At 39.7% G+C, this 27964-nt stretch overlaps 2 protein-coding genes across 2 annotated transcripts in view; one reads left to right on the forward strand and one right to left on the reverse strand.

The window, feature by feature from the left end:
• Positions 1-1271: 1271 nt before the first annotated feature.
• On the reverse strand, positions 1272-24554 carry ALG14 (ALG14 UDP-N-acetylglucosaminyltransferase subunit; the record flags this gene model as incomplete). The annotated part of the gene is made up of 4 exons (XM_082311664.1): positions 24404-24554; positions 21975-22126; positions 17058-17180; positions 1272-1502 (listed from the first exon to the last, which is right to left on the reverse strand). The coding sequence occupies exons 1-4, from the start codon at positions 24534-24536 to the stop codon at positions 1272-1274; spliced, it is 639 nt and encodes a 212-aa protein (XP_082167790.1). The 5' UTR covers positions 24537-24554.
• Positions 24555-25190: 636 nt separating this feature from the next.
• Positions 25191-27964, forward strand: part of LOC309590449 (TLC domain-containing protein 4-B-like) — a 39115-nt gene continuing 36341 nt past the window's right edge. Inside the window, exon 1 of the mRNA XM_082311662.1 lies at positions 25191-25278. The gene's annotated coding sequence lies outside the window, so the exon portion shown is untranslated. The remainder of the gene's footprint in view (positions 25279-27964) is intronic.

Below are 27964 nucleotides of genomic sequence, written 5' to 3' on the forward strand. Positions count from 1 at the left end.
CCATTCCCTACCAGAGTAGCTCCTGCAAGGTTTTGACATCCGACGCCGAGGAAAAGGCTTCAGAGAGCGAGTCTCCTCCTGCGGCAGCGTCAGGAGCTGCTTTTGGCTTCACCAGAGTCAGGCTGTGCAGTTTGTAAAGCGTTTCTACTTTTCTTTGAGCTTTCTTCTTTGTATATGTTTCTGTAGCCAGACACATAGCTCTGTGTGCGTACAGATGACAGATGTGTTTATATTGCTTTATAGGTGGAACAGTGCGTAGAATTACGTTTTGCCAGATGAATGTGAAATGCTAAAGTAGACTTTCACACACTTGGTGCCAACAAAATACCTTTTAAAAGTTGTTCCAATGTACAGAATACTATTTTCCATGACAAAATCTTAAGTGCATATTGTACTGCTGAAAGTAAGGTGCTTAAAATGAGAAAACAGGATATACTGAAAGTCAAATTCACTGTATCAGGAAAAGAGAGGGAAACTCCGTTCCTTCCCCTATTACTGATAGTAACTTTTTTTTTTCTTTTCTATATTTTAGAGCCTGAACCAGTTCAATTTTCCCAAGTGACAGTTTGCTCTCTGTGATGTAAACCTGCTAGGGTTTTTGCACGTAAGCTTTGAAGAAAGTACTTCTTAAATCTGTAAGTACTGTGCCTGTAGCATGACACTTGTCACCTTTTTATTTATCTTAAGAAGTGAGCAACAATTTTCAAAAGGTGCACTACAGATTATAAGGACAGCTTTGACAAGCCCAGAGGAAAAATGATACTGGTTTAATGCTTTGGGGGTTTTGGAAGACTGTGGAGTACAAACTGTCATGAAGCCAACTTAATATAACTGTTTCCTTTATACTCTAAGGATTCACAAGGGACTTCACTGCTAGCATGCAGGAAATAAATTCTGTTGTGCTAGAACAAGACTTTGTTTCTTACAATTTAGAAAACTACACAAAGTTTCCTTACAGGAAATGTTACAATTCATACAAATTCCCATATTTATTTGTAGACAAAAATTGCCATTCACATCGCGGGAAAACTAGATGAAAACACAGACAGCATAGACTCAAGGCCATTATGGGGTATTGGTGAACAGACCTACAGGATGGCAATAAATACATGAAAAGGTACTTAAATGTAGAGATATCTTTATTGTTGTCTCCTTGTCCAGTACCAGCCTAACTTCTTAACAGGAATCCTTGAAAATAAATTGCTACATGAATGCATTTCTTCAGTGAGGAGCTTGCAGAGTTTATTTTAGGTAAAGCCTGTCTTCTGTTGTTACACTATTCGACCAAGATATACTGACTTGGGATATTTTTCCTTTAGATCAGGCCACTGAACGATGAAGTAATCTGAAAAGTAGTAAAGAATCTTTCCAGACAGGGATAAAGTTTCCACACGGCAGATGCTCTCTACGTACACAATGATTGCTCTCTTTATTCCTAGAAGCCCAAGAAGAAGAGCAGATATACAGACAGGAACACATGTTCCTGGTCCATTGCACAATATCTAAAAGAGATGAAACATTTTAGAAAAGTAAAACGTGTTTTTTTTTCATACAGTAAAGAATTAACGTGTATATTCATATAACATTACATTTACAAAAAAATTATTTCCAAAGATATTTTAAAAAACAGAGGAGGCAAGTGAATATGAAAAAAAAAAAAAAAAAAGAGGGGGGATGGGGCAAACAAAAGACATTATTTCAAAGTAGCTGCCAAAAAAGATCATCTTTCTTTACATGTCAAGGAGGAGGAGAAGGGCTCTGAGATGGCACAGTTTATTTCTATGAAGGAAGCAGAATTCCTTGACTCATGGGTATATAACTAAAACAGCTTCCAATCTCAGTCACAGCTTTGTGTTGTATCAATCATGAGATTTGTGCACAGATTAAGGCATAATAAGGCCAAAGAAGTTTAATTAGGATTACTAAACCTGGGATCCAGTTATAAACCTCTTGAACTTCAGCTTAAGTCAGCAAAACACTTAAGAGTTCAGCAAAAATGTGCTGATGAATTAGGACCTTCATCGGAATCTACTAGCTGATATGCATGACCGGATTTTTTTTTTTTTCTTTTAATAAACACTAGTACAGAGAAACAAGCATACAGAAGGGAGGTGTTTTGGTAAATACATGTCATGTCCTTGTAGCAGAGGATCGCAAGTTCACTTATAAATGTTAACAGTAAAAGAAAGTGGTCTTTCAATTTTAGACATTGGTAAACTGAAAAACAGATTGCTTAAAAGTAAAACGTTTAAACCAGGGTATATTAGGCACACTACTTGGGTATCAAAATTGATTTCAGGCAAGGAATTTCTTACTAAATTTAACTACTACCATGTAATCAGCACTCTTCTGCACAGTTGGGGGTTATGTGGAAATAAAGAGTTCTTTTATAAAACCATGGCCCTATATCCTATGAACTCACATTTTTTTGTTCCAAGTTCACCAGCTTGTGAAAGATATTATGTTGGTGGGGGAAAAAAAAAAAATCAGAGTTTCTGTTTCAGGGCTGTAGCAAAGATTTCAGAATGTTCCCTTCCCTGCTTTGTGGCAAGATCCCACAGATAAACTGGCTAACAGCACATTGCCTCGGTTAAAAGCAGCAGCAGCTTTGGTGCTACTGAGCTCCAAACTATCTCACTTATGCTTTCCTTTGCCTTTAAGATGGCCCCGGAAATCTAGCTTGGGGACGTGATGACAGTAATGCAGTGTTTTCTTATCAGAACGAACAGAATGTAATACTGTATGCAAAATTATTCTGATTTTATTGTTGATCTTAACGGAACTATTTATTCATGCAAGACTTGCTGATGTTTTCTGAAAGACCCTTACAAGCAACGTGCTGTATACTGTTTTAATCTTGACATTTTAGGGTATCAACAGCCACAAATACTGGTATAAGAAAATTGCAAGAGTATAATTCTCTTATATTAGCAGTTATATAGCTAAGAAGCTGAACACACCAACTTTGCATACTAGACTTCTGAAATCAGAGTAATATACTATGGTTTCAGACCTCCTGCTGAACCTGATTTCAAGTAAATCCATGCTGGAACTTTAAAACCTACTCTACAATCTGCTGAGAATGAAGATCTGTTTTTTATACATTTGGCTTGGCAAGCAAGGCCATAAACCAACCACACATGCTGCCTTTTAGCACTTGAAAGAAACTTTTCCATACCTGTGGCCTAAACCAGGCATTTTGCGCTATTTCTTGACAAGTTTGATTAATTTGCACTGTTGTTGGTTGTGCTACTGGTACATGGCTACCGATACCTAAATTAAGGCATGTTTAGGTATCTCTATTTATAATAACATTTGTTACTGTAGTGTAAACACAGGCATAGGAAACAACTTGAAGTGTTCTCCTGTGTTTGCAGGCAAAACCCCCCAGGGTCTCTGCTGCAGAATCTGGTCTGTTTCAAACAAGTGCATAAGAAGCACCAAAACAGTCCAAAAAAGTTATTCTCTACTTTTTTTTGTGAGTTGAATATTCAGTCTGACTACTAATTTCAGATTCAAAATTCAGCTTTAAGCGAACAGATAAAAACATGCACCACTGCTGAACAGAAACTCCACTTTCCCTTTCCTTGAGTTGAGCTACCTGCAGTACAAATATTGTCTCATCTTCATTGCTCCCTAAGGCCTTTTTCTGTTGCATTACAGTCCTCTCCCCTGGCCTTTCCTCAGCGTCGTCCATTTCAACGTTTCTCTGTACTCCGCCCAGCCCTCTGAGATGTCTCCCACCCATCCTCTCTTCCCTGGTTTTCTTTGTGATCGCTGGTATTCATCTCCCTCTGCGTTCCTATTCCCAGGCGCCCTTCCACCTGTCTTCCTTCTGGACTCGTACTGGCTCTGCACTCTTTTAGCCTCCATCTACTACGAAAGCCCAACCCAGTTGCCTAAAGCAAGGAGAGCGTTTCACATCGGTCCCTTATTTTCCACACTCTGACACAAAAATTACCAATCGCAGATATGATTTATGTCAGGTAGACATCCTAACATTCTTCTCAGCCAAGAAGTTGAGAATGGTAGAACAGGTTTTATAAAAAGCTGAGTTATTACAGTCATGGTCTTTATCAAGCCACTGTGCCATACACTTCATCCTGCTTCCCCCCTTTATTAAACTTGGCTAGCAGCTCCAGTCTTTTTAGTATTTGGTATTCTTGTGCGTAGATGCACACACAAAAGTAAATGCTAGAATGAATTCCAAACGAAATGTACTCACAAAAGATGATGTAATGAAATAATAGTAAATGGGTCTATTTATGAATCTATATGTAGCTCTAAAGGCCACGCTAAGTTGCTGTTATTACTTTGCTGAGGCGCAAAACAGAAAAGCAATAATCAAAATTACAATCATAATAAAATACCTTTACTATATTCAGGTTTTGATATGATGCACTCAATTTATACCTTCTACTGACTGTTTATAACTTGTAAGCTGCTTCTCAGATGCCCTTTGATTCATAGAAAAGTACTTGAATGCGAGAAAAAGGATCAGGAAAATTATGGACTAGGCATCTCTAAAAAAACATGATCTGATCGTAACTCAAGTCTTCTGCTCTTTCCCCTTCCACACATACCGGTTCAAACAAGACAAAGCAGATGAGGCTCTGTAGGATCTCTGTATGCAAAATGCCCATAAAATACTCTGACTATAGATGTTCCTATTCTCAAATGCTTGGATTTAGGAATTGTCTCCTGAAAAGACTCTGGTATAAACCTGCTGAAGCCAACAGACAAATAGATCCCTATCTGAATTTGGGGTTGTGATCTGTAAGTTAGAACTATTAATCAACCTTTCTGATCATTAAAAATTAACCTTCAGTTAACCTTCAGTGCGTGTCTAGAGACATGTCGTACCTAGAACTGCTGCAGTTGCTCACATGTTGGAGTGGCAATTCCCCTCCAAAAATCTGGTCTGACCAGTCCTACTTACTCCCTCTCACACTGTCCGTAAGAAGAGAGACCAGCACTCCTGCTGCCTGGAATCCAACATCATACACTCCTCAAGGGATACAAGGGAAAATTCTGAGAAAACAAGTATGCACGTTATAAAGAAGAACTGTTGTGGAATCTATAAGCCAGAAATGCTGCTGTTTGGCTCCTGCCAGTATACGAACTTGTTGATGGTGGAAAGGAACTGAATCATCTACAGCCTTCCTTAAACATATAAGAGAAGGTGAGCTGTCCTACTACTGAATTTCAAAACACCGCTCAAAAGGAAATTTTGGAGAATGATTGATGTCTTCCACCTTGAAAAGACCAAGGCTTTTGTTTTTCCCCTCCAGCAGAATACAAGTATGTCTCAGGGAATCCAATGGCAATCATCAGTATGCTGTGGAGAAGAAGCAGGCATCTATTGGGCAAGAAAGAACCAGGGCCTCTCAAGGTCAACCGGCTATTCAGGGTAAACGTTTCCCAATATCTATTTACGTTAGCTACAAGGCTGCTTGTAGATTATTTGCATTGCATGAGATATGTCTCTGAAGATCTCTGGTTTATTTGGTTCAGCCTTCCTTGGTAAGGCAGCACAAAGGGGGAAAGAAGGGGCCAAAGACAATCTTTGTGTCACCTTTGTGACCTCTTGAGCTGCAACCGCCCAAGGACTTTCTTGGTCACTGGGCTATCCGACTTTGCTGCCAACAAGCTGTAAGGGATCGTTCCAGAAGCCAGTGCTGCAGGTCTCTTTACACCATTTACATTCGCCTCTAATGCAAAGAAATGTCCAGCTAAAAGTGTTAAAATGGCTCACTGGCTGCCTGGCTTCACAGCTAGGCCTATATACTAAACCCTACATACTAAAATCCTCTACCAATTCAATGTAACCAGACTTCTAAACAGTACGATAAACTAACCAATCTGTATATTAATGGAGGTTTAAAAGTAAAGGATCGGAATACAACATTTATACTTAGCAACTCTCTCTCTAAATCTAATTTCATATTAATCACTTTCATGTAAAAATGGAATAGTTCTTGCCTTTCTGTTTCAGATATTTTCTACAGCTGTTGAAAGAAAACAAGCTAAGCCAGCAGTCTGGCACACTGGGAACACTGGCACATGGCACCACTGCTGATAAAAGCTGCTTTAGAGTTGGTGAATGCAGCACTGTAGCAGAGTGACATTTACCAGCTAAAACACTGAAAGCATAGCTCACAGCTTCACTGGGATTAAATGTCAGGCCACTAGTTAAAACAAAAATGAGTAAAGCAGAAAACTTGCAGTTTTTCTCATAAATATGTAAATGTGCATTTGCTCTATATCTTTAATGAACAAGTATTTGAGTACTGCTTATGTTCCCAAATTACAGCAATCAAAGGGAGGACAACATAAGTCCCCCTAAACTTAGCAGAAAGTGGAAAATTAATGTGAGATTTGCTTTGCATAAGAAACTGTCAACACCTGCTGTTCTCCTTAATGACTTCCAAAGAGATTGGCCTTTGCCACCTGGACAAGAGCAGAAAAACTGCCTAGCTTTCTGGGGCTTGGCAGGCCTATGGTGTGGGAGTGCTGATTACAGCTGTAGGGTGATGCACACGGGTGAACTGAAGACTGTGCTGCTTGCCAGCTACAGAGCTACCTCCTGGAGTGTGTTTAGGACATTGCTCAGGCCTCCTTAGTCCTGGTGATGCTCCCTTCCCCACAGGGCTAAACAACTGGAGGTAAGAATAAGGGAATAGGTGGTGGTGATAAAGAACTACTAAAAGAGGCAAAGGCAAGTAGAGTGATACAAAACTGATCCAAGCTGCATTAATTGCCTGAGCTTTGTATATCTATGCAAGTAAACAGACCTACTTTTTAAAAAATGTAAAAAAAAAAACCAATTAGGTATTTTCTGTTTCTCAGGAACAAGTCTGGGCCTAAAAGCAGTAATTTATTAATAATTTTATTTTGTTTGTGTCTTTGCTGGACTGCTAAAACTCAGCTTTTGTTGATAAATACTTCATTTCAATGGCTATTTAACATTTGGGAGCAAAAACTAACTGTTCAGCCTGTTGATATATGAAAGCCCAGAAGATATCTTTGAGGTTTGTCAGAAAAGCCAAGGAAATTTGAATAGCTGTTCCTGATATTTTAAGGAAGGCAAGGGAAAAGGAAAGGGGATAAAAAAAGAAGGAAGCATGGAAGAGAGGAAGTGGGAAACCAGTTTGCGTTACAATTGAAAAGAAGTTAGCACAGATGAAAAGGGAATTTTAAAACATGCCCATACTGCCATACCCTCATAGAAGAGACTTAAGAAAAAAAAGCTTGCCTGTTTGCAAATAAGACTTCATTTAAAAAACAAAAAAACCCCCAAACAAATCCCTTAATTCCTCTATCAAGAGAAAGGAGGAGCATAAACCAATCTTGCTCAGCTCTGATGAACAACTTAGACCATCTACAGATCTGACAAAACTCCTCAGCCAAAGGTATTTTCAGCAGAAAGTTCCTTGATTTGGACCAAGTTTGACAAGTTTCCACCTTGCTAGGCAAAGCGAATTCAGGCTTTGGAATGAGTTTTCAAAGGTCAGCAAGGAAGTGCACCAATTAGAGAAAGCAGCTAAAGGGATTGTAATCTGTGTTATGTATTTTTGTTTTCATTGCATGTTCTTAGTTGATGACAGACGCCCAAATGTTCTGTTGTTGGTTGCTGGACTTGCATAATAAGAAAAAAATGAAGTGCCATAGCAAGTTACAATACATGGAAACCTTACAAAAATCAGCTTTGAGAAATTCTAGAAACAATGGCAGACAAAAATAATAAACCTTTCACAAAGGTAGTAGAAGTAACAATAAACACAAGTCAATGACATACAAATACAGAAAACTAACAGGGGGCAGAAGACGCTGTCTCGACACAAAGAAAGCTGCCTTCACGAAACTACAAATCTGACCATAGAATAACCTAAAGGATCTTTCAGAAACAAGAGAAATGGAGCAGAGAATGATTCCAGTGACAGGGAACCTGAATAGGCACATTTAGTGAAAGCTGAGTAGAGGTCCTTGGACACTGAAAGGAAAACTAAAAGAAAAAACATAGTAACATCCTCATTTTTATGTCAGGGCTAGTTTTGGGCTCCTGCATTCATCAGGGAGGAGCTAGGGGTTTTGACATTTGAGGATTTTATTGCCTTTTATGATTTCAGTGTAATAACAAATGTTTTTCTTTGTGTGGGTTTTTTTTGCTGGGGGAAGGTTGTTTGTTTCTGTGGCACAAGAAGAGAGAGTCTGCAATTAATTAATTTGTATTCTGCTATGTAAATTACAGCATTTCATGAGCTCATCAGTCCTTGCTTGTTTTTAGTATTACCTTACTGTTTTGAAGACTTCACACTAATGCCCTGTAAGGTGAAGTCTCCATCTGAACGCTTTTTTCCTTCACCTGCAGAAGTACTGAGTGCTACCTACAAAGGCACCTGTAGCCTGGCCTCTCGGTCTCAGCTGTTCCCATTTCCCATCCTGTGATTCCCAAGGACCCAGTTCATCTGACTGCTCAGTGTATCCTGAATAGCCCGCAAGTCTGTGGGAAACACAAGTGCAAGTGTTACAGCCCTGCAGTTGTGGGACCAGCTCTCTTAATATTGGAGAAGCTCTAACTGTGAAATTAAGCTAACAAAAGCACCAGTGAACAAATACCTCAAATTTTAATTGTAAATATATTTACCTTATGAGCTCATGACCAAGATGTAAGCATGGAGAGTCAAGAAACCAGGGTTGTACTCACAGCTCCACTGTGGACTCACCACAGGATTTGGGGCACAGCATTTACTTTCTCTCACATCAGTATTTTCTACTTTAACACCAGGAAAACAATAATTTACTCCTCACAGAGGATGCATCAAGATTCCTGTATATCCTTCTCAGTGAAGATCTCCAGGTATGAAAAGTGTTGTTCTTATTAGCATGTGTTTTGATTCAGTAACATACTCTGAGAATAAGATAAAATGTATGTGCTATTTTCTTTTGAATAGAATTATTTTTTAATATGTTCAGACATAGCAGGCCATATCCATTAAGAATCAATTTCTGCTAGTAATTTTGATGGCAACTTAAGCCTGGATGGCAAAGGGAGAAAAATTGCTACTTCTTTTCATAAATGAGTAACTCTAAAAGGTTTCAAGAGATATGTTGCTCATCTATATGAAGGTAATGCAGTTGTGATAGAAATAAGATCTCTTCTAGGGAATATAAATCTACCTGGTAATCATAAAAAGAAGAGAAATCTGAGAATTTGAGAGAAAGGGATTTCTCCTTAGCTCAAATACTTAAGCATGTGGGAGGGAGTGTCCTTGTTAAAGCTTTTGCTAGTCTAGCTCTTTAGCATGTCTCAAAATTCAGGTTTTGAACCTCGAGGAAAACTAGCTTAGAATTTTTAATATTTTTTTTTTTAAGGTTTAAAAAAAAGCAGGAACCTTCTCCAACAATTCCTTATTATTGCTATTGGTGGGGAAAAAGAAGAATTTCAGGTTCTGTTTGAACATTATAAAGGTCATTAAGCTACCTACTGGCTTTTTTTTTTTTTTTTTTTTTAATAGTGAAGATCTTATCCAGTTCACTTCCCTCCACAACCTGAAAATAAAACCAGCTAAAATTTCACACCCTATTTGCTCTTTGAATGTACCTGCAGAATGCAGGCTAGAACAAAAAAAATCTAGATGTGTAGTCTGATGTAAATCAGGTAATTAAGGTAGAATTGAATTATACCTGAGTACACTTTCATCTTCTGTTCTCTAAATCACTTGAATCATCAGGGGTGCAAAAAGATAGTTATAGCATTCTATAGCAACAACTTGTGCTCAGGTTGGTCAGCACCTATAGCTTGTAGCGTTGCTGTGAAAACCTTTCTAGTCCACTTCTGTGCACCTTGTTGGTATGGTTCCTGTGGTTATTATCATACAATACACACAGGAGGCAAGGTGCTCTTCAAAACAAGCAGAGACTTGTGTGGTCCTACAGGCAGATTACCTAACTAGGATAAATAAGATCAGTGAATGCCAGAATGGGGAAGAGAGAAGTAGAAGAGCAAGGACTTAAATTAGCATACTGTGCGGTTGGGTTTCTAATGTGCACTACTTTTTTCTGAGTATTATTTTAATCTTAGAATGAAAAATATTGGGAAGCACCAACAAGTCCCTTGTTTCTCCAGCTCTCACTTTATAAAAAGCTTGGGGAGAGAGAGATAAAAATCCTACCTAGTGGATTTTTTTTTTTTTATGGGAGAAATGGAGAGGTTCCACAAAACCACTAGGAACTAGCTTTAACAACAGGATTTAATTGTAACAGCACTAGGCCTTGTCACTTCTGCCTTCTAGGTGCTTAGTGGCTTGACCCAGAGTTATCAGTCCAGTGTTCTCAGGGGCAAGAGACAAGGGAAGGGGCCCAGCTGATGTGATCTGGATCAGCATCCACATGCAAAGTAGTGAGGGAAGCTCCTGGTTTCTGGATCTCAGCAGAGCTCAGGAGTTCGGCTGTGCATGTGGCTATTTGACACTGTAAAGACTTAAACAGCTCAGGTCTGTTTCTGGCTATGCCTAGGGCCTTTACTGATGAAAGGAACGATAACTGGGGTCATTAAGAGCCTCAGAAGTTAGGCAACAGCTTAGTAAGAAAAGTTTGAGAATCTAGATTCGGACACATAAAGAAACATGCAGGCTTGACTTTTTTTTTTGATGAAGCTAACCTTAGGCACCCTACTTAACTGCCCCTGTATTTCAGGTGAAAGGTGGCAGGTCTGTCATTGGGATTAAAAGGTCTTTGGAATGGCAATTTCCATCAGTATGTATGATGCTTTTGCAGGTATGTGGAAGCAGAATGGGACATGTGAGCTCAGCATACTCCCCAGCCTAGCTGCCAAATGTAAAATGAGAAACATAGAACCAATCAATTGAAAAGAATAATAAATGACAGGTGTGAAAGTGGTACTAATGCTCAAGTCTGTCAGAATGTTAGTGTTGGTTATTACAACATTAAATTAACACCCAGACTGTCAGTGGGACCAACCAAACATCATGATCTCTGCCAGAAGTTTGTGTCAAGAAATAGTGGCACCAGTGAGTCTTGTGAGAAACTGTGGGAGATGGATAGAAGGTTGGTTAAAAAAGAACAAGACTACCAAGGCAGATGCAGACTGGAGAATAAACTAACTCCCTACCTACACTACCATGGAGTGGGTCTGTGGCTTATTGGTGCTGATAAATCAGTAGGAAGTAAAGGAAATTTGACTTCATGTGGATGAAAAAGTTGGTCATAAAACAATTCAGTAAAAGGCTTTTGCCAAGTAAATGAAATTGTAGTTAACAAACTACATCTGTAGCTACAAACGCTAGGTACTAGCTGTCTTTCAGCAAGCTGTTGTTCTAAGTGTCACCTTGGTTGAGTCTGAACCTGACTAAAGTCTCTTGGTCAGAGCACCATGAGAAATACTATCTACCCTTTTAGAGCCTATTTAAAAATAAGGGCTTATCTCCTGATATCAAAAAGTACTGCTTATTATAGTAGCCTCCTTCTACTCAAAAGGAAAGGAGAAATTAAATCCAAAGACTGTTAAATATAATCATACATATTACTAATAGTGGCCTAAAATGAGCCTTTAACTGCAGATATCAGTGTCTTTCATTAGTTAAGCATTCTTTTAACTAGAACTTGAAAGCCGTATTTTAGGTTAGCTAAACCTGATATTTTATATGTATATAAACATCTTTGAGGCTACTGCCTAATCACTGCAGTTGGTATAGCAAGAATACGCATCAAATACCTGCCTGAAATGTCTTTACAATGCAAAACCTAGAAGTGTTAGCAATCTGTATCTGCATACCAGTGGCCTGGTTCAGTGGTCAGTTTTAGCGAGACTGTTTACTTGAAACCATGCTTTATAACATATGTGGAAGTGTGACCAGGGTGTTCATTAAGTTCATAATGAACCTGAGTTAAGACTGATCTGTCTTTAGTTTAAACTCTGCTTAAATCTAAGCTAAGATCTCAGTTCATCTTTACTGCTACTCCTATCTTCCCTCTGAAATGTAGTGACTATAGGCATGTCTAATTGGCAGTCACAGAAAGAGCAGAACTACAACCTAGCCTTAGACTAACTGATTTAAATAGCTTTAGACGTTTATCTGTGCTCAGCAGAGGGTAATTCTATTTCGTGGCTGCAGGGTAGCTGTACACAGCACACAAGGTAGAGGAAGGGTGAATAAGACTCATTTTCATTAACACCGAGAAGTTAAGCACAAATGTGGATGGCTTAACTTGTTTTCTTTTTAGACCACACAATTTGTATCACTGATGGTCTTAATACGATGTTCTTACTCTTGCCTTTTGTGACTGTTTTGATCCCAGAAGAACAACAGTAGATCAGACATACTGTAAAATCAATCTGGTTCAAAAGAATTAAAAATAGTGGGGAAAGATTCAGTGTACAAAAGAATGCACGAGATAAATAGTCTTAATACTGCATGATAAAAAGTTCACTTGTTACGAAGTGAATAGAGGAAAAAATGCTCCACCCAGATTTTGTAGCTTTCCACAAAGTTCTAATAAGAACTGTGACATAGGAGACAATAACTTATTATTTGTCATAGTGATTTGTTAAAGTGTTATGAACTTAAGACATTTTGGGCAGGGCACAAAGAATGGAAAGTCCTAGCTAAATGAAATAATGATCTCCTTTCATACAGCTTACTGTGTGAACGCTTCTGTAACAACTCTAGAAGCTTGTTGTAGTGAATTTAAGCAGTTGGGGGACCAGGCATGTGTGATGGGATGTGCAGTCACAAAAGAATCGGTAGACTGCTAGAAGCATAATGAGCTGTGCAGGTTTCAGGCTTCTAGAGAGAAGTTTAAAAAGGAGAGACCCATTCAGCTGACAGCTGGTGGGGAGGGAGACAGCAGAGCTTGTTGTACTTGCTGTGCAAATGTAAACTTCTTAATACAGACTTCCCATGGGAAGGAGGCCCTAATGTGGAAGGACTGCCTTCTTTGCCTGATTTAACACAGGCTTTTCCAAATAGCAGTGATCTGAAAATATCTGTTTGTCTCTGGCTCTGTAGAGCACTGAGGCAGTAGGAACTGCTGAGAAGCGTCCACAGAAAAGCAAAAAAAGCCTGGTCCTAAGGGTCCAGGATGCACAATCCACTAATGAATGGAATTTTACGCAGCATTCCTGCACAATTCTAGGTGAAATTTAATTACATTAAAGGAGAACAAATCGCTGACCCAATTACATAGCCCATCTATGGCTGAAAACAAGGACTGGATGCAATCTCTGTACAGCTTTCTGCTGTGTGCTGCATGTGTATCCTTTGTTTTCAGTTTGAATTTCGGGTATGCCAGGATGACTGGAATAATCATGACCCAGCCAAAGGGCTAGATCACCTGCAGACCTCGTTTCAGGGCTAGCAAATTGGCCCAGAGACAACAAGGACAATAGTTCTGTAAGCAACTAGAGAACTAAAGACTGGTTTCCTCTGAACTTGTACCTACTGACTGACTGACTTCAAGCACATTATAGCAAAGCTGTAACATTAGTTTATGCCTTCTTGGACATCAAATAATCTATGTAAGATTCAGTAATTTTCTCTGTCTTTGGGGAAAAATCTCTGTGCAGCTTGTCTAATTTTCTGTAACTGTCTAAGAAGGATTTGCATCTTTCCCTAGATGGTAGATCTTCTAACATTTTATACTGGTTTTATGTTTCTTCTCAGCCTTTCTCTCAATGAAGGCAATCAAAAGTCTCTCTTCTCTGACCAGCTGCCTGTTTTCATGGTAGGAATTTGCAGTCTTTGAGGCTATGACTGCATATTAAATCTGGCTGCTACTGATGCATGGTTTTAAAAGCTTTTCTGGGGGAAGGAAGGTGTAGGCAGAGTGTGCTGGCACAAGCCTTGCTTTCCCGGAATTTTAGGCCTCTGCATAGGAAGCCTATCTAAGGTTGACATGTTATAAAAACTGCCCAGTGCCTGCAAAACATTCTGACACGTATATTTCTATAATTCTTGGCTATAGGAACACAAGCCGATCATCACGTCTGACATCTTAATTTTGTTATTTGGTTTAATATCTCTAAAGGGACTTAACTTTGCAGAGCGCAGATGTTTGTAACTCAGAAATGGGCCTCTTAGGGATGATCTCAAACAGAACAACTAAGCTAACTTTTACATTTCTTGAACTCTCTGGGGGCCCATTTCAAGTGTGGGTCAAGTCCTGCAAGACAGCAAAGGTCTCCTGGAAGTTGTTCAGTTCTGTTCTGAACTCACTATCTTGAAGAAGGGTTAGATGGAACTGCTTTCTCATGCAAAGTAAACCAAGAAGCTTTGCCAGAAGATCAGTGTGAGATACAAAGGGGATACAGTGCTCATGTAAATAAGCACATATAAAGTAACTCCTGTGCAGCTAGGTTTGCTGTTTCCCCTTTACAGCTATTTTGGCTCCACAGGTATGCTAGTTATGCCAACCTAAGCCTATCTGCTCCAAATCTTGCCTTTGTGCACCTAATAGTTTCAGGCTCCCTTTGCAGTACTTCTCCTGTCCTGCATTCCTTGAAAACTCCAGCATTTTTGCTTTTCTTTAGCTTTTGGATGTCTGGAGAAGACTTCAGTTGTTCCTTCAAACATGGATATGTTTCTGACAAGCGAGTGTAAGGATTTGGGGACCACTCATATGTACAAATGACTTAGAAGCAATTCAAAGTTGTCTTCCCCTCCTGCAGTTAAACAAAAACAGTTGCCTAGACTGAAAATGTACAGTACCCATAAGCTCTACTGTTTAAAAATATGAAGCTCTCATCATGATGTAATACTGTGCTTGTTTCTAAACTTGGGTGTTGATTTCCATGCCAAAAGTTATAGATGAGTCCTGTAAAGGCCAGCATTTGTCCCACCCTTTCTAGTTCTTTGAACTACTAAGCATTACATTTTGCCAAGAGTTGCAATTCACCATGAACATTTTCTTTTAAAGGCAATTAAATATTACCAGTTGCTTCACATACCACGCAGTATCTTTTCACTGGCAATGTGAGGCATTTTAATCCCTGAATCACTCTGATAAATGTTCTAAAATCTTTACAGCTCTCTGACTTACTATATTTTACCGAATTCTTAAACTAAGATATGCATACAAGTAGTAGTATGCAAGCAGCTTTCAAGTGCTATAAGATTTGGCATAACGCCAGAGATGCTTCTGTCAGTGGCAGTATCAGCTGCTACTGTGGCTGATGATGGTACCTGGCAAAAAAATATTTGGGAACTCTCTCCCCTTCAGCCCTTCTCTAATCATGGATTATCCAAACTCCTTGGATAGCATTTTGAGTCAGTGGTTCCCTTAAACACTACAAAGAGCTTAAAGGCCTTCCTAAAATGTATCCTTAATTTTACAAGGACAAGTGTTTTTCAAAAGCATTAGGCTTTTGACAGCTTATCACAGTTTATCAACTCCAACACTGTTTCTAATAATTTTATGTGTAAATCCCACTGTCACTTTAAATTCTTCTTGCCAACAGCTAAACCATGGAATTAGATTAGTAACTTCCTGCTCTTCTCTTGTGATGTGTCCTGTTGATACTTTTAGTAACATATTAAGCTACACAGTGAGATTTTTCCAGTCAATTTCTTTTGCAATAATAAGTTAAAAAAAAAAAAAGTATATACATGAACCGAAACCAGTGATGTAGCAAAGTGATTTCTAATTGTTACTCATGCTTGCTCTAAGATGTCTGGTTCATGTAAACATCCCTCTACTATTTCCCCTCCAAATTAAAATCACTATAAAAAGAATAGTGTGCCATCTCCTCCTCCCTCCCAACTTTATCTCCGGTTTTCAGAATAGGCTTGAAAAACAAGAACTACAAAAAGCTACTTCTGTTGTTCTGCATGCTAAACTGCTCTGAAAACTCCAGCAAGTAGCTTTTGATCTGATAGGAACTGACCAGTACTATTGAAGCCAATGAGATCAAATTATTCACAGCAGCTTCTCTAAACATTCAAGATATCACGAATATATATGAGCCTCTTTAGAATTAGCCATACGGTTCACAGTGAGAGCTAAAAATAAGTCTGCTTACAAACATCCTCTGTGGGTGTATATATGCTGCTACTAAATTATGAAGAATATCTTGCAACTACACAGGTTTTTACAGGTTTCATTAAAATATTTAAAAACCCATAAACATTAATTTGAAATTCTGCTAAAATAATGCTTTTTTTAAAAACTCAAGTTTGGATAACTGACTCCTTAGTTAAGATGACAAGAACTCTAGCAAAAAGCCAGCTTTAACCAAAATTTCTCTTAAAGAATTGTAGAACTTAAACCTGGGAGTCCAGTGCACTACCTTTTGAGTCTTGCATTAACACAAAACTTTATTGATCAGATATCTCTATTTTAGTTCTATAATCTGACAACCCTGAATGCTTCTGATGTGATTAAGTGTGTGGAATATTTTTAAATACATGTTGTAATTAGCATGAGAGTGCAGTTTTGTGAACAGCTTGAAAAAGTTACTAAAGTGCCAAGGAGTTGCCACTTCAGCAGTGATGGTTTTTGTCATTAGATGAGATAATTAATGTCAGTCAGCCAAAGACTAAATAAATATGCATGTAGCTGAGAAGTCCATGTAAGCACAAGAACTTAATCTGTATATATTTCTGCTGGTCTGAACCTGCCTGTTCCAGACTGGTCATACCATTTCAGGAGCAAGACCAGCCAACAGGATAACCAGGCTTTCAGGCACACTTCGTGCTGTTGCAATCCTGAAGAGATATTATCAAGAACCTGTAACCTTGTTTGTGCTAGCTCTACCAGCATTAACAAGGGAGTGACACGCTCTCTGATGTTACCTGCAAACTTTGAGAGGGGAAACTAGTATTTGCTACTTTAATTCACCAGCAGTGCAATCCGTTCTCTCTTTCTTGGTGTATTGCTGCTATATCTCTTTCAGCTTTAATTTTACATTTAAAAATACTTTTCCTGAACTGTAAATCTAAGCATACATATGAGATAGAGTCTGCAATGTCTTGATATTCCAAATGCTTTTATGATGCAGATTAGCAAGTTCTCAATAAATTAAAATTTACTTTACCTACCAAATCTGGTTTCAGTTTGTAGGTCAAAGGAAGAGAATACAGTATGGAGTACAGGGTTGTTACCGCAGAGGAGGTCCAAGATTGTCTAACCTCACGGCTTCTGGGAATGCGATGAAGGGTGAACTGGAAGAGAGCACGATAAGCTGAATTGTTATTTTTCTAAGAATGTTGTTGCTCCTTCTATAGAGTTATTAGATCTGTCTGTGCCAACTTTTTTTTTTTTTTTTTTTTTTTTAAAATCTAGTTCGGAAATGTTTGGGTATGAAACCTCCTCTTCGATGCCTTGTTCAGTGTCGTGCCTAGCGCTCCTGGCAATAAAGTAAAACGAAATACTAGAACTATATATCTATTTTTTTCATCTCTTCTAATTTTACTTTAAAACATTCCTAACTGAATAAACAATTCGTCTGGAGCAGCTTCACCCGCAGTATGTTAACGTAGTGCCCCACCTCGTGGTCACCGATACACAAGTCTAGGTCTGATTAGATAGAATCCAAACATGATGACTCTTCTGTCTCTTGGCTGTTTAAATTCTTTGTGGATTTACACTACAGAAAATGTAACAACTTTTCTCAGTTAATGTCCAGTGCATACTATTAAAAATGTAACAGCAAATATAACTATCCTTTAAACGAGTATTCAAAGAGTATTCAAAAGATATGCAAGGGGCATATTCAAAATGCAAAATATTTGCATAAAGAAACAAGAACATCTTATCGTTAAATAAAAAATAAGTTTAAGAAATTAATTTTCTTTGTTCTTTCCGTAGGAAAAAACAGAGATTGTTCACTGTGTGTAAACCGTGTCACATAAACTGAAAACATCCATGTTTTATTAGTCTCTGAACACTGTACGCAGTTAACAGTAGTTGGGCTTCCTGCACTCTTTGCAGATGGCTCTTACCTTGATGCAGAGAACTACACCTAAGAATTATTGCTACATCAGAAGGCAGTCTGATGCCAGTGAAATTTTTGACTGTTTAAGTGAAAGACAGATATAATGGCTGCAGTGCACTGTTCATTGGCATTGACATTGTTTAGATCTCGACAACGGTCGCTATCTCGCTTCATATGGGACACCAGATCACTACCACCTGGCAGAACTTGTACTGGGAGTGAGAGACTCTAAATATCATTATAAATACTGAAAATTGCCCAGTTACTTCAAATGTGACAATTAGCAATGGTATAGCTTAGCCCTGGTGATTTGTGACCAGGAAAGATTATGTTGCCAATAGCTGTACAGTAAATACAAACTACAAATCAGTCTTGAATAGCAATAACTGTGGTTTTTTTAATATATAAGGTGGAAAGAATAAAAAAAAACCTACCTCACTTATAAATGCAGAATATTAAGTTAATTATCTTCACTGAAATTAGCCTGTTTCATTGTGATAAGGTTCTTCAATTGTAGTGATGCTGGCAGGCATCACATTAACAGATGTTACAAACTGGTTGTTTTATGTTTTATTTGCAGGTGTTGAAACTCTGATTGCATTAGTCTGACAACAGAATATGGAAAAATAAACATGCCCCCTGCTCCCCATTCAATAGGATTCTGGTTATCACTACCTCTCTATTTCTTAAAGCTTTGGAAGAGATCAGGTGATAAAAAGCAATGTCCTAAGTGGAGTTTAGACCCTTGCGTAGTATTCAGTCCTTCAAGAAATATGTGTATGATAAGGTAGTTTTAGGCAGATCAGGTTTCAGTGGAACTATTCAGGATGCTCCCTTCGCTCTAAAAATGGTGTTAAACAATATTTGCCAAAAAAACGTATGTGATTTTCTTCATCATAAAAAACCTGATTTCAGCAAAACTTGGCAGGGACCCCAAACAGTATCAAAGTAGAAATTTACCTGTAGAATTCAAGTAAAGATCAAACTGATTTTATCTATGTTCTTCAAAAAACATGCTTGAAACTTTGCACACCAGTGTCTATGTCATATGTTAGGACTTCAGCCCACAGGTCAATCAACACTTAAATATTAAGCTCAGAATCAAGAACAGATTTGTTTGTTTGTTTGTTTAAAAGCCACTGCCAGATGTTTCTGCAATCCCAGCCTCTCATCTGATGGAGTACTGTTACTATTCCAGTGTCACACTGTTGTATTTATTTTTCCTTACATCTTTAGCAGAGTCAGAAACCTTTTTGTTATTTGAAGACTAATATTCCAAACTGGCAATTCTATAATGGCTGACTGGGTATTGCAATTTCAAAACCAGTGATGTAGTCCTTTACCTAGTTAATATTGTCGTTTTGCAAGCATGCAAGGAAAAGTAGGTGGAAAATTGCCACTGCTGTGAGTTGTTATAATATGCTCAACTGAATATACTGCAATGCTTACAAAGCAACTGGGTTTACGTAGTTCTTTTTTCTGCTGAGGAACAAGATTTCTTAGCATGATATCTCTCATGAAACATAAAATGGAAAAGAACATGTGGTCTGATGAGCATTATGTAAAGGTTAGTTAATCTGGTTGCTCATCTCAGGCATGACAAATGGGGGTATACGATCCAGTGAAGAATTCATGTTCTTCAGTCAACAAATCTAAGCCGTCTTTCTCCTGCTAGAGTAGGTCAGCAGGAGCTGAAGCAGGTTCCTCTGTGCTGAGCACAGAAGGTTCCCTGAGTAACAGCTCTGGGGGCATCCATGTAGAATAGTTGTGGGTGGTTACAGGCTGGGGGCAACAGAGAACAAAGAGGCAAGTGATAGCAGGACCAGAGACTTTTCATAGGAGGCTTTTTTTTTTTTTCTCAAGACACTTAGTGGGTAGAGGTGCAGCATTTTGCTTCTTGTAAGCAAGATGCTCCTTGTGGCTTCCTTTCCTCCTCCCTGAATACTGTAGCTTTTAGAACTGGGCTAGACCACAGATGAAAAAGAGAAATGGCTTATATTTGTGGTTTTTTACATTGGAATTTGTTAAACCTGTACACTGATTTTTCTCTTAGGTCATTATTGTAATCTGTCTTCTGTCCAGTCCTTAGTTCTGGAAAAATTTACTTCCTTGACAAGATGAGGAAGGGAATGACCATGGGTTGAAGCATTCAGACTTTTCCCTTTAATTTATTCAAAGCTGCAAGAAGCTACTAACACATGATTTTTAAATGCTTGATGATCTCCAGTATCCCCAGTGCCAAAACACGTACTACTTGAAAGCACACTCTGAGAGTTAGCAAATATATGTTATAGGCACGTGACCTTTACTTTCTAAAATTTATCTTCCATTTTCACTCCAAATATTTTTGCTCAGGGGAAAAAGAATGGCCAAAGGAAAATGAGCATCTGTTATCCAGACAGCAAACTCAGATGCAGCCAAAAATGTTCCTCTGGCTTTCAGTGTTGAAGGAAAATATAACTACATGATCTGTTAGCAGTTGGAGGGGGTATGAAAGGGAAGCTGCTTAGCAAAACTAAGTGAACTAGTGCAAAATTGCATAATCCTTTAACGCTCAAAATATGTATTTTTAAGAAATTTAATAGTTTAGGATTGGACATTTTTCAGATAAGTGAGTGTGACTGTGTGAATGACTAATTACCAAACAAGATTTCTCTGGACAGGAAATACCTCTGGTCACTTTACTGAACTTTCATCCTTGGTGCACAATGAGAGAAGAGACTGCCACGCTCAATTTTAAACTAAGTCATCCCCACTTGATTCAGCAGCTTGTGGTAGGCAAGGAACCTTCATCTTCTAAGGTGAAAGTGGGGTAAACAAACTTAAAAATGTCTTTCCTAAGTGAGCCTGTTGCTCACCTTAGCAGCAGTTCCTTTACATTAAAAGGGTTTATTCTGAAAATCATTGGTACCGAGTCCTACAATCTTTTGTCCCAGTAGTGCTACTGAAAACAAAGGAAATATCAGACGTGCACCATATGAAATCAATACCATGTAAATAATTAATTTACTGTGTGTTGTACTACTTGCTCAAAAGGACTAAGATTTTTGTAGTCAGAATGTTCATTTCCCTTGTACTTATTCCAATTGCTAAATAAAAATATAATCTTTCTACTAATTTCACTGGACATCAGATCACACTTTAAGTCACCAAAGAGTCATACTGCTGTCTGTTAGTCATACAGCAAACTAGCTCAAAGCAAGCAAACGTGATAAAAAGATAAAATTTCATGATGTTTAAGAGCTCAGCATTTGCTCAGATCACCAACCAGAAAACTATCTGACATTAAGAGGTGTTGCATACTTTTTAAATGTGTGTAACTAATGTTCAATTTTACAATCCAACCAAAACACCGTCTAGAAACACACAAAAATAATACAATTTCAATTAAGGTTTTCTTAGATAAAACATCTTTAGATACAATTTCTTTCAAAAAAATACATTATGTCACTGAGGGAAATGCCAAACTAAAAAATAAAAGAAAAAAACCCCACCATATTTCTGCCCCAATATTTTTATAGCTATAAATAACACTTCAATGGCTAGCCGCTTTACAAAATTAAAAGAGATTTATTTTCAGCATGCTTTTCTTGAGCAAGAGATAGCCTTCTTTGTACGGTCACTTCACTACAATTATGTTCCCTCATTGCCTTAAATGGATTAACATGTTAACAGGAGCTAAAGACCATTTTAAGAGAAAGTAAGGAAGGTGGTAGTGAAAACTGGTAGCAAGAATAGCATTTGCTATTTTTAGGTATATTTACTTTGCATTTTCAGTGTCTCTCTAGTACAGCATTAATTAATAGTGTTTATTTAGTTCACTTTTAGAAATGTAAAAAACAGTAGGTACAGAATGGCACCTTTAGCTGAATGTTAGTGCAATTGATTATCAATACCTAAAAAATCAAAAGCACCCGCTAATCTTAAGAATATCCTTTTAAAGAACCACCTTCAAATTGCCTTGAAATAGAATGTCATGTTAAGATTATTTTATCTTACACGAGCGTATTTAACAAGTTACCTGTGAACTGGAGAATGTTTCAGCCCTTTTTTGTTCAAAAGACCGTATTTTAGCTTCACTCATCTTGTCTGAGTCTGCAAAAATATAATGTCTAGGAGAGTATGACTCTGACAAACAGCTAAGTAACCTCAGGATTTCTGTTGTGTGCCCACCTGTAAAAACAAAATAAACTGCAGTTCATATATGAAAAATTTTGTAACTTTCAATTTTGTCAGCTGAATCAGTCACTTTTCCTTTTAAAACTTATTAGTACTAATATTATCAGTGACACTCTTCTGAGAGTAGAGGATTCAACTAAAGGATAGTTGAGACTGTTTAAGTAACATGAAGACAATTCAGCTCCCACTGAAGCTGTATTGCTGGACTTTTTTCAGTTAAATGGGATTGAACCAGGATCACAGAGAAGTACGACATTTGTGTTTAACGTCCTGTACATGATGCAAAAACAAGCGGGCAAAGAGTTATACTGTAGTCCATACTCAAAAGCCATATCACGGTGCAACGGTCAAAACGAAGCTGGACAAGACCTGGCTCAGAGCTGTGCCGTGGAAGCGTACCTCCCACTGACCCTACCCAGTGTTCAGTCCTATGACCTGCAAGAGCAGGGGCTGCACTATCTCAGCTCATAATACTGAAATCAAGCAGGCAGCAATTTCACTCTGCAGCTATGCCAGTGTAAAAGCTGAGGGCTTACAGAAGAAACAGTCCAGCTCCAGCCAAGTCCTTTAACCACTGCCCTTGAACGGGTGTTGACAACCTTCTAACTGCAAGGTCGCTTTGTTCAATTTGTTAACTTGGCACTAAACACGAGAGAAGGGGAGGGTGTACTTATTGTGGTTTTTGGGAGCAGCATTATTTTTTTTTTTTTGTCAGTTCAGTTTCCTGAACCAGAGTCACAGGAATACCTGTAACAGTGGAAGAGGGGAGAGGGAAGATTGTGTGCGTAGGTAAAGTGGAGCCGGCTCACCTTTTATCTGTTGGGCTGAATGGGCTTAACGTCAAACTCCACCCATAAGTATGTGCATAAGCATTTACTGGATGTGTTACTTTTCACTCTGCTGGAAGTTGCAGACCAAAATAGTAAACTAAATATATTCCTACTACCTCCTGCTGTCCAGTGCCATTAGCCTCCTAAGAGACCTTTGCTATACAAGTTAAGCACTCCTAGCTGGCAAACAACTGACAAGCAGTGAGAGCTATGCTGCTGCATTAGACATGACAGTTTGCCACTTTTCCATAGTATTTAATGCCATATTTTTCAAACATGTTTGGAGGGATTTTCTCATGAGTGATGGTTTGTCGAAGCTTTCACAAAATTTAATGCAATCATCTGAGTATTCACAGAAGAGCAGAAGATTCCTATTTCAAAAAAGTCTTGAAGAATAGGCTTGAACATTGTATGAATCTTAACTGACTTATGAATTACTTCACCTGGTAAGCTTATGTATAGTGAATGTATTTTTTTAATATGTACAAACTAGATTCCAAAGGACTGAAGGAAAACAAGTGCATTTCCAGTGCTGGTGGAAGCAAAGATGACCTGAAAAATTATAAAACTGCCAGTCGAACTCAGATTGCAGAAAGATCCTAGGATTATTACTCAATTAGTGTGCAAAAACCACAGGGGCACTGAGGTGGTGAAATCAAAGCTTGCCTGGATTTGTCAACTGCAAATTTTCAAGGTAGCCTATTTTTTGTGGGCAAATTAATTGCCCTGCAACTTTGGGGAAGTCACAAGGAGTAGCAGATGTGTGTGTATCCCCTTGCTGTGGGGTGACATGCTTGGACAACAGTACTGCCTCTAACAGACGCACTGAGACTCTCCTAAGTAAACCACAGAAACGTGGTTTGGGTCAAATTATTACAAAATGTCACGTATGTAAGGGGTGTACTGATCTTTGGAAAGCCTTGCTCTGAATCGCCATCAATAATTTTCCGTGAGAAGACCAAACAGCTGCATAGGTCTGTCCTGCATCAGTTTTAGTCAATGTATTCGTTAATGACTTCGATGAAATGCGTGTGCTGTCTGAAGGGAAGGTTCAGAAACCAAACTGTCAGACATAGATACAGGTGAAAATGTCCCAAATAAAGATGAAGCTTAACAATTACTCAATTCAAGAACTAAAAAACCCAAAGACAGGAGGCGGCCTCGAAGGGTCCCGACCCGGACCGGGTGGGTCCGGGAACAGCCGCGGCGGGCACCCCGGCGGCGGCTCCTGACACGCGGCGGCCGGCGGGCGGGCCTCCCCTCAGCGCGGTACTCTTCCCGCCCGCCACCGCGACTACAACTCCCGGCATGCACCAGGACACGCCGGGGAACGCCGCGCTGTCCCTCGCTCCGCGCTGCATGACGGGAGCCGTAGTTCCTGGTGCCGGCCGCAGGCGCTCTGCGGCGCAACCCGCTCCCGCTGGCGGCAACCCCTACTCACCGGAGCCGGCCACCACCAGGAGCCTGAGGGGAGGCGTCCGCCGGCCGCGGCGCCCCCTCGCCAGGAGCGCCAAGGGGACGAGCAGTAAGGGAAGGAGGAGGAGGAGGAGGGCGGCAGGCAGCGGGGGCTCCATGGCGCGGCCGGAGCCGTCCCGCCGTCCTGCGCGGAAGCGGGCGGTTGCACCTCCCGGTGTACGGCAGCCGGCGTGGCTCAAACCTCCCCGCGGCTCTCGCCGCTGCCCAAGGGCTGAGGTGCCGCCGGGAGAGCGGACCGCCGGGTAGCGGGGCCGGGCCGGGCTGGGCCAGCGGTGCGAGCGGCGGGCGCTGAGGGGCCGGCGGCGGCTGGGCCGGGCCGGGGCAGCGGCGCAGAGCCCGGGGCTGGGCTGGGCTGGGCTGGGCTGAGGGGACGCTGCCGCCGGTTCTCGGCGCGGGGCCGGGCGGTTGCCGGCGGGTGTGTGACGCGTGTTCGCGGTAATAAAGTGTGAGGCGCTGCCTACGTGTAGCAAGGCCGGGTCTGTGCTGCGGGACGAGTTTGAGGAGAGTTGTCATTTATCCGTGAGAACAGCAGAAACTGGCCTTCGCCGCTGCAGCCGCTCATCAGCCGGGTCCCTGGGGCCCCGAAGCGCTCCCGCGGCGGAGCCTGACGGCGAGGGTAAATAACGACCGCCGCGGGCACAGCACTGGGCGCCGGGCCCGCCCGCCGCCCCCGAGCCCGCCGTTTCTGCGGGGGCTGCCGTCAGCCGAAAGGAGCTCTACCTGCTTTCACTGATCTGTGAATTGATAAATGCGTACTGAAGAAGCAGGCGTGTGGCTCCGCTGACACGTACGGATCCCTGCAGGACTTTGCAAGCATGCGCGGGCATAGTCTGTATCCAGGTATGTATGCATATATGGAACTATAATTTTACATAGCCTACAATAACGCGCAAAGTGAATAATACTAATATTTCACTGCCTCTCGCGATTCTTGTTATTATTCATTCAGACGCTTTAGTTTTTTATTTCAGTAGAAGTGTGGAGCAACAGATCAGCACTCTTTTTCGTCTCTGTCAGCATCCAGTCTTTTTTGCGGAGATTGTGATGATTCAGCCATTGGACTAATCTCAGATGAGGTGTGCATTTGCTAGAAAGAGTAAGATATTACATTTTATGATTAGGAAACAGTAAAGTTTATTCATCATTGTCCTTAAATTATCTGCCAGGGAGCAAGGCCCTCCTCTTGGCCTACAAATCGGGATCAATGAACTCTAGAACTTTTTGGAGTGGTTTGACACCATTGCTTTATGGGGTGACTTGTCAAGCGTGTGAAACGTGATGGCTGTGCACTTGTACCTCAAGTGCACAAACACAATAGATCAAACACATTGCAATTCTGCATCTGTCTCCCATGGTTTCTCCGGCTGTTTTTTTCCCCTCTTATTCATTCTGAACAAGTTGGACTTTTTGTATCCCTACCAGCCTCGGAAGCTGAACATTTCTTTCTCATTTTTAACAAACCCTTGTGCCAGTCATGGATTCCAGTGGTTACTGCATAATTTACAAGTAGAAGATATACTTTCTAGCTACCATCTTTGGATCCGAAATAAAGTGAATCTTTCTGATTTGTGTCTCACAGTTCTACAGATTATGTTTTGTTTTTCCTTACATCAGTGCAACATATAATTTTGCAGTTGTTTTAAGGAGAGACTATTAAAAAGAGTGTTACCATGGTAAGGTTTTCCACCCAAATGAGTAACCTCACAAAAAATATCTCACTGCTTAATCACTGTTGATATTTGGAAACAATAAGGTTTTAATTAATAGTTCTGTTGATGATGCATGAATTTCAAAAATTCATTTTGCTTTCCACTTAATTAGCTACATAAAACTAATAATTAGGGACAATAGAGATGCAAGTCTCTAAATTACAGAAAAAAGAGGAAGAAAGCACCACAGTCCTTTTTCAGAAAATAAACTACTCTGTTAAAACAAGACAGTAACTTCTATAGTAAATTTAAATACGAATTTTGTCTGTGGTGATCTTTCCCCTCTTCTTCAGTGAAAATAATGTCATTGATGTAGAATGTATCCCAGGTTGCCACAAGGGGTGTAGCTAGCAATTCTTTTGTTTAAGGCTTTTTTTTCCAAGGCTTTTTTATATCTTTCTTTCGCTTTTATTTTTCCTACTATGAGAAGTGTTAAAGAACTGCTTTTTATTAGGCGTTTTATTCGGAGAAACAATCCTGGAATCTCAACAGCAGAGAGTAATATAAAAAACTTCAACTTATTTTCTCCTTTTCATGTTAATTCTTCTGTATGTACATACTTCCCCTTCTTATATAAAATTCTTCTGTAAGGCTATTTGCTGAAATTCATGAGAAATTGACCTAAGCCCAGTAAAGCTGGAAAGGTGTTTTTTTGCTAGGCAGGTCATTTAAAAACAAGAGGAAAAATAAGAGTGATGCATACAGGGAAATACCTGTTCTCCGGACTTCAAAACTGAGGATCTGACAGTTCCTTGGACGCAAAGCAAGGATCCTGACTTTCGAGTGAGTTTGCCTCGTAAACTCCTAGAACAAGTGCTGGAAGTCTCCTTACTCATTGCGAATTCTGCTTGAATAAGGAATATAGCTTTCAAGCAGTATCCACGGCAGATTGCAAGGCTTGAGGGAGGAGTCAGAGTTTCGTGAGACTGGTTAAAGTAACTATTTAAAGACTGAAGCAACAATCTGCAACCTAGTTGCCATAAAGTTTTGCAGATTTTTTTTTTCCTTTGTGAAAACTGAGTAGAGCCCATGAAGATCCCAATTGCAGTATAACACTGCTAATTATGTCTTTTCTCAGTAGGACATAGGTGTATTTGTGTTTTTTCATCATGGCAACTCCCTGCTCACTCGATACAGACAATGTTCTGGACCAGGGAGACTTCAGTCCAAGAACTGTAAGAGTCATGGAGCAAACACGTTGCCCTCATTCAACTGAATTGCATGCTTGGTGATCGATTCCCATCTGTCAAGTGCCTTGCGAATACTTCATCTCAGCATCAGACATGCATGTAAAAGTTAATATGAAAAAGCAGTAACTCTCCCAAAGTTTAGCACATTGTGGTCATGTTAGCTAAATAATGTGAAGCAGGCGATGTATAGGACTTCTGCAGGGAAGGCAATGGCTAGCGCTGGATACTGTTCTCCAGTTTGTAAAATTAATAATACTGCAAGTGAACGTGTAACCTGTTTGTTTGGGAGGAAGCAGTGCACTTGCCCTGAAAAGTCATTTGACAGTGATGCAAGTGCAGTAATTACAAGGGTTGTCTCTGGTACCTCTGCTACTGATGCAGGAATTTAGCTTTGAACTTGTTTACTGAAGGAGAAATAAACCATCTTCGTTCTAAATAATTGATCACTGTTGTTGAAAAGAAAAGTCTGGAACTCTTGAATAGGAAAAAATAGTTTTTTATAAAATAGTATAGTATTTTTGCCATTTACCACTTGTGAGACAATATTCTGAAGAAAAAGCTGCTGCTGTCCTTCTTATATGTGAATATTCTCTGCGAAAGCTTACTAGTACATCTGTTGCATATCTC

This window comes from Platalea leucorodia, assembly GCF_965183815.1.
Source record: "Platalea leucorodia genome assembly, chromosome: 5".
Classification (NCBI taxonomy): domain Eukaryota; kingdom Metazoa; phylum Chordata; class Aves; order Pelecaniformes; family Threskiornithidae; genus Platalea; species Platalea leucorodia.